The 7315-nt window shown below is 47.4% G+C and overlaps 1 protein-coding gene across 2 annotated transcripts; it reads right to left on the bottom strand.

Moving 5' to 3' along the window:
* Positions 1-316: 316 nt before the first annotated feature.
* On the bottom strand, positions 317-4365 carry Retn (resistin). Of its 2 annotated transcripts, NM_001204959.1 has the most exons (5): positions 4292-4365; positions 3990-4129; positions 3150-3227; positions 2744-2885; positions 317-464 (listed from the first exon to the last, which is right to left on the bottom strand). In NM_001204959.1, exons 2-4 carry the CDS (start codon positions 4117-4119, stop codon positions 2749-2751), a joined length of 345 nt encoding a protein of 114 aa, NP_001191888.1. In that variant the 5' UTR covers positions 4120-4129; positions 4292-4365; the 3' UTR covers positions 317-464; positions 2744-2748. The 2 variants fall into 2 exon arrangements, with proteins under 2 accessions (NP_001191888.1, NP_075360.1); NM_022984.4 differs by lacking the exon at positions 317-464 and having other exon boundaries at positions 2039-2885.
* Between the last annotated feature and the right edge of the window lie 2950 nt (positions 4366-7315).

The raw sequence follows: 7315 nt of genomic DNA, 5'->3' as shown, positions 1-7315 counted from the left end.
ATTATTATTATTTATTTTTTGTATATGAGTACACTGTAGCTATCTTCAGACACACCAGAAGGGGGCATAGGATGGTTGTGAGCCACCACGTGGTTGCTGGGAATTGAACTCAGGACCTCAGGAAGAGCAGTCAGTACTCTTAACCGCTGAGCCACCTCTCCAGCCCGACATAGATTACTGATGGCTTGGGATTGAACCTTTAGAAGGGCAGTCAGTGCTGCTAACCACTGAGCCATCCCCCAAGCCAGGATGGCCATAAACTAACAGTCTGTCTCTAGTTCCCAAGTACTGGAATTAAAAGTATGAGACCACCACATCCAGCCTGTTTTGTTTTATTTTTAAGTATGTGTGCTTGTGTGTGGATTCGCGCACGTGAGTGCAGGTGCCTGTAGAGACCGGAGGACATCAGACATCTCTGGAGCTACAGGAACGGGTGGCTGTGCTGGAAACCACGCTCACTTCCCCTGAAAAAGCAATACATGCTCTTAACCATTGACCCATCTTTCCTTAGGCCCCAATTTTTATTTTTTACATTTAAATTTATTTTATTTTGTGTACATATGTGTAAATGGTCAGCTTGGTAGCAGGAGCCTCTACCCACTGAGCCTCTTGCTGGCCCCTAAATTTTTCTTCCTTTTTTTTTTTTCTTTTTTTCTTTTTTGGTTTGGTTTTTGTTTCTTTGTTTCTTTGTTTTCTGGTTTGTTTGTTTTTTTTTTTTTTTCAAGACAGGGTTTCTCTGTGTAGTTTTCACTGTTCTGGAACTCACTCTGAGAATCAGGCTGGCCTTGAACTCAGAAATCCACCTGCCTCTGCCTCCCGAGTGCTAGGATTTAAGATGTGTGCCTCTACACCCGGCTTATATTGTATTCTTTTTGATTATGTGAAGGAATGTTTGTATCTAAATGTGGGTATTTGTGCATAAGTACAGGTGCATGCACTGGTCAGAGGTGTCAAATCTCCTGTAGCCAAAGATACAGATGGTCTTGAGTCACTCTGTACTGGCTGGTTTTGCGTCTCATTGACACAAGCTAGAGTCATCAGAGGAAGTGCCTCAATTGAGGAAATACCTTCATAAGATCCACTACAGGGCATTTTCTCAGTTACTGATCAGTGGCAGAGAACCCAGCTCATTGTGTCTAGTGCAATCTCTGGGCTGGTGGTCCTGGGTTCTATAGGAAGGCAGGCTGAGCAAAGCAGGGGCCACAAGTCAGTGAGCAGCATCCCTCCATGGCTTCTGCATCAGCTCTGCCTACAGGTTCTTGCCCTGTGTGAGTTTGTGTCTTGACTTCCTACAATGATGAACAGCAGTATGGAAGTGTAAGCTAAATAAACCCTTTCCTCTCCAACTTGTTTCTTGGTCATGGTAACCCTAACTAAGACACACTTCATTTGAGTGCTGGGAAATGAACTCAGTCCTCTGGAAGAACAGCAAGTGCTCTTAACTTCTGAGCCATCTCTGCAGGTGCCATTGCTGGTTTGCATACGTGTGCATGTGTGTGTGAATGTGTGTGTGAGTATGTGTGTGTGTGTGAGTATGTGTGAGTGTGTGAGTGTGTGTGTGTGTGTGGGGGGGGTGTTATAAGTGTGTATGGGCATATGAGTTAAAGATGACTGTCAGCTGTCCAAACTAGGTACTGGAAAACTGGGTTGGGTCCCTTGCAGGAGCAGCAAGTGTTCTTAATTCTCTGAATTCTCTCCAACTCCCACTTTCTCCTTTTTATTCAATCAGGGTCCTCCCGCTTGAATTAAACCAATTAACCAACTCCCTTCCAGGCATGCCCAGATACGTGTCTTCTAGGTAATTCTAGATCTGTTAACCATTGCAGTTACTAATTTGATTCCTTCCTTCCTTCCTTCCTCCCTCCCTCCCTCCCTCCCTCCCTCCCTCCCTCCCTCTCTCTTTCTTTCGTTCTCTCTTTCTTTTGGATTTTTTTTCTCTGTAGACCAGGCTGGCCTTGAACACAGAGATCCACCTGTCTCTGCCTTGCAAGTGCTTTGATTAAAGGCATGTGTCACCATGCCAGGCTCATCAGATACTTTTATTGCTTCATTCATTCACTCTTTCATTCACTGTGTGTGCACACGTGGTACTCAAGTGCCTCAGTGCCCATGTGGAAGTGGGAAGACAACCTGGACTCTCTCCTTCCACCATGTAGTTTCCAGGAATCAAGCCCTGATCATCAGCCTTGGCAGCAGCATCTTTACCCACTGAATCATCTCACCAGCCCTCATTCTATAGACAGTTACTAGCACCCAGGCTATACCTTATTCTAAGCTCAAGATACAAGGAAAACGATATCCTCTGCCCCAGGTGGTGTAAATGCCCTGGGTGCCTCTGGTTGAAAATAGGTATTCGACATCATATCCACAGAGGTGAAAAGTGAACTTGAGAGCTATGGAACCTCAGTCCTGCCAAGGTCCAGTCTCCTCTGTGATGGTGACTATCATTTGAGGCCAGCCTGGACTATATGAGAGTCTCAAAGAGGAAGGGGAAGGGGAAGAGAAGAAAAAAGGAGTGATGGACAAGTAGTAAAATTCACAACACTGTGCAACATTTCCCACACAATTCCCACACACACCCTTCTCCACTAAAGAAGTCACACAAGGCCCATGCCCACTTCGCCATCCATCTTCATCATCACCATCTTCTCATTCTTCATTTCCAGACCCTCAGCTTAGACCTGCCCCTGCCTCCTCCCCGTCCCTGTCAACATAAGAAGGACAAGCTCAGTTCTCAACTGACCGACATCAGGAAGCGACCTGCAGCTTACAGCAGCGGGCTGCTGTCCAGTCTATCCTTGCACACTGGCAGTGACACACTTTTTCTTCACGAATGTCCCACGAGCCACAGGCAGAGCCACAGGAGCAGCTCAAGACTGCTGTGCCTGCAAGGAAAGAAGTCCCTGAAAAACCGGAAGACTGTGGCAGGTGGGAGGCAGAGATGGGGGAGGGGGCTGGAGGCTGTTGCCACGGAAACAGAGTGCAAGATGATACAGCAGGAGTCTAAAGGACCTTGAGCTGGGCTGGGAGATGAGAAGACTGGAAGTCTGGGAGGGAGTCCTAAGGACAGACATGTTGAGGACCCAGACAAGGCAGACAGAGGAGTTTCAGAACTTCCAGAAAGTCTGAACAACAGAGTTTGCACTCACCTTCTGGGCAGGAGGCCAACTTCCCTCTGGAGGAGACTGTCCAGCAATTTAAGCCAATGTTCTTTATTGCATTTGGAACTGCAGAAGGGAAGATTGAAGGGGTAATCCAGCTGCATCTTTGCAGGGGGCGATCTTTGGGTTTGACACTGACAGTGAGGTCAAATTCTTCTCAGCAGAGTGAGAAGGTGACTTATAGCTAAAGAGTTTGACTCACAAGTGGGAGGATCAGAGCCAAGATCCCCAGAACCCATTTAGAAGCTAGGCATGCATGGTGTAGGGGCACCCATAATCCCAGCCTCCAGGAGGCAGACAGACATGGAGTCCCCAGAACAAGATGGCTAACTAGACTACCACAAACCCACAAGCCCTGGGTTCAGCTGAGAGATTCTGTCTCAACAAAGCAGAGGTGGAATGATAACACTACACCAACTTCAATTCTCCATATGCCTATGCACACACAAGCTCCTTCACATATGTGCACCACATATATAAACACACATACACAGACATGGACAGCACACGTTCACGGTAAAATATTTTGCTCACACCTGTACTCCAAACACTCAGGAGGCTGAGGCAAGAGGGTCAGGCACTGGGGGCTCAGCTCCATGGACCACAGTGTGGGGCCTTTTGGAGTGAGGGGAGGTTTGGAGGTGATGGTTGGAAGAAGCTAAGTTGTGGGGTGAACCATGATCAAGGTAGGTCAGGATGAATTTGGGTTGGAACAGGGTGAGGCTGAGGCTGAGGGTAGCCTTGTAGCTGGGCGGGTCTGTTCCCCATCAGGGATAAGTCTGTAAGGCCCTCGGCAAGGTTGGATGGGGGCGAAGGGGGGATCCTCACACAGGGAGTTGAAGTCTTGTTTGATCTTCTTGTCGATGGCTTCATCGATGGGACACAGTGGCATGCTGGAGCCCAGCAGTTCAGGGACAAGGAAGAAAAGGAAAAGGAGGGGAAATGAAAGGTTCTTCATCCCGTGGGTACTGCAAGAGACAAGCAAGAGCCCCGCCTTAGACCAGACCCTTCCCATGCTGGGGGAGTCAGACTGCAATGTCCTTTAGTTCCTGAGGGCACACATGGATGGACATTCAGCAGCTCTGGGGCCGCCACATCAGCACTCTGACTGGGGGATGGCTATCACTTACCGTGGCAGAGGACTTAGCAGGACACAACTCAGTTCTGGGTATTAGCTCCTGTCCCACAGCTCCTTCTTGTTGACTTCTGGCCCATCCTGCCTTGGATAATAAGTACCCTGGCCCCTGGCCTTCCATTGCCACATCTGACCCCAAGAGAGGTGAACTCTAGAGGTCCCAGAGGAGGGATTTCCCTCCTGCTCAGCCCTTCCTACATTAGAAGGATTGTCTTCTCAGGACGTTGTCTGGAGATAACACCAGGGACCATGGTGGGAGGGGCAAGGCTAGGAGCCAAGACTTCACCTGTAGGGCTGGAGATGCAAACTGAGACACGGTCCCTGTGTGACCACAGCTGTCATGTATGTTTCTATGTTTGGCGGGGATATACAGTGTAGGCAAGCTCTACCAGCTAAAATCTAGTCAACTGCTCCCTTGCTGAACCACACCACCAGACCCTCACTATGGAATTCCAGCCAGGTACCCTACCTCTGAACCATGTCTCCAGCCTCTCAGTGGTATGCTCTATACAGATGGTCTACCACAGAGCTAGAGACCCAGCCCCTCTCTGGGGGCGGGGTGGGGGTGGGGCTAAGCAAGAGCTCTACCACTGAGAAAGGACCCACTGAGAAAGGAGGTTCCCAGCCATTACCCAAAACATCTCACTGGAGGAGTCTAGGCAAGAGCTCTGCTTTCTGCTTTCTGCTTTCTGCTTTCTGCTTTCTGCTTTCTGGTGCAAGGAGCAAGGGGCCTGTCCCTTTGGAAATCCCTCTTTCTCAACAAGTAATTAAAATAATAAATCTTGGGTAGTCATAGCTCCGGCCCACATACAGAATATTTATGTGTGTGAATGACTCAATAGAATCTGCCTTATCTTCTCTGTCTTTAAAAACATTATTTAGTCATTATTGCATGTGCGTGACACGTGTGGGTGTAAGTGCGTGCACGCCACAGTGTGATGTGCATACGGAGGTGAGGACAACTGGAGGTGGCTATGCAAATCCTGGGTGTTAACGTCAGGCTGTCCGGCTCTGAAGCTGTTACACTGGCCTCGATGTCTTTTAACTAGATAGGACAAAATTGAGATTAGCAGAGGAAGTTTATAAATTGGACAAATGAAAAGACTTTAATCTTTATTTAGTTATCTATCTATTTATTCATTGAATCCAAGCTCTTTTGTAAGCTATGCAAGTTTGAACTGTGTAGCCAAGAACGACCTTGAACTCCTGACCATCCTGCATTCTCGATGCTGGGGTGGCAGGGACGCACCACTGTGCATGGTTTCTGTACTTCGAGGACTTGAGCACAGGACTTTGTGCCTGCCAGGCACTCTAACTGAACTAAGCCTCCCCACCCCCACCCCGTGCAAGATTTGTCTCTTTCCTCTTCAGCATAAGTGGATTCAGGTGATGTGCTCTTCCTCCCACCTGGCTTCTGTGTTCATGCGACTTTAGTGGCCATCGCCAACATAGTACACAGCTGCTTTGGGGGTCTCCATTCCCAGGCATTGCTGGAGACCTGAGGTGAGAAACTTCCTTTCAAAGGTCAAATGTAAAAGCACCTGGTTTTGTGTCCATGGGGTCTGTCATAGCCTCTCAGTTCTGTCATCAGAATGAGAGGAACCAGGGGTGAGATGTACAATGTGGTTCAACAGTAGAACTCTTGCTGGCTTACTCTCCCCCCTGACACCCCTCTGTCCATGATGCCTCATTTGGACAAAAGTGGCTAGGACCACTTGGAAGCTGTTGCTATCTTCCCCAGAAATGAAGCTTCTGACTGGCTGTGTGTTCAATGATAACTTGTTGCCCTGGTGACAAGGTTGCTATGACAGATATTTCTGTCAATCAAAGGAGAATTCTTGATGCTGTCTGGTAATTGGAGTTTCTGTTGAAAAGTGTTGGATTCTCCTGCTGTATGCACATGTAGAGAGTGGGTAACCACAGAACAGGAGGCCCATGTTAACTTACTTAACTGGCTGGAAACATGTCAACTGTCTGCGTTTTGAACTGGCTGAATGCACACAGACAGTAATACATACAAAAGACAAAGGAAAGTTATGGAAATATTATCATAAAATCATTACCATCCCCCACCTTTGTGCTAGGAATGGAACTTAGGGTCCTTATAGGCTAGGGAGTGTTCTATCTCTGAGATATACCCCTAGTCTCACCCGGCTCCTGTGTGTGGCGCATGTGGAATCTAGAGATTAACATTGTACATCTTCCTTAATCGCTTTTCACTTTCTTTTTTCTTTTTGAGAAAAGGATTCTCTAGGTAGCCCTGGCTGGCTAGAAACTTGCTATGTACACCAGGATGACCTTGAACTTGGAGTGATCCGTCTGCCTTTGCCTCACATGCCCATGGGTTTTTATGAGGTGGCTGGGGATCTGAATTCAGGCCCTCATGCTTGTTTTGTGGGCTATCTTCTCGGTCTCTTTTCCCCCAGATACACTTCCACCAGTGTATATGTAAGCTTTTTTTTTAAAGATTTACTTATTTTTATTTTATGTACATGAGTGCGTTGCCCTCGTGTATGTGTGTACAACTCATGCGTAACTACTGATAGTTGTGATCCACCACATGTGTGCCGGGAATTGAACCCTGGTCCTCTCTAAGAACAGTGAATGCTCTTAACAACTGAGTCATTTCTCCAGTCCACTATAAAAGTTTTTTTTTTTTAATTATAATCAGAGCTAGCAAGATGGTTTGCTGCACAAGCCTGATCTCATGCCAATCTCTAGAACCCACAGGAAGTGGAAGGAGGGAACCAACTTCACAAAGCTGTTCTCTGACATCTATAGGTCACACGTGCCCGCTCTCACACCTTATCTGAGTGCATACATGCACATGTGCACGTGTGTATGCATACACAGCAAAGGAATTAAAGCAATTAAAATTAGAACTAGCATATGATCCAGCTATACCACTCTATATATACCTAGAGGAGTCAGTCAGCCAGCCATGTGCATACATGCACATCCATGTTTACTGCTGCATTGTTCACAGTGGCTGAGGAATGGAACCAGCAGATAAACAGAT

The sequence above is a fragment of the Mus musculus genome, chromosome 8 (assembly GCF_000001635.26).
Source record: "Mus musculus strain C57BL/6J chromosome 8, GRCm38.p6 C57BL/6J".
Taxonomy (NCBI): domain Eukaryota; kingdom Metazoa; phylum Chordata; class Mammalia; order Rodentia; family Muridae; genus Mus; species Mus musculus.
The sequence above is the reverse complement of the archived record's forward strand: the minus strand, read 5'-3'. Positions and strand labels throughout refer to the sequence as shown.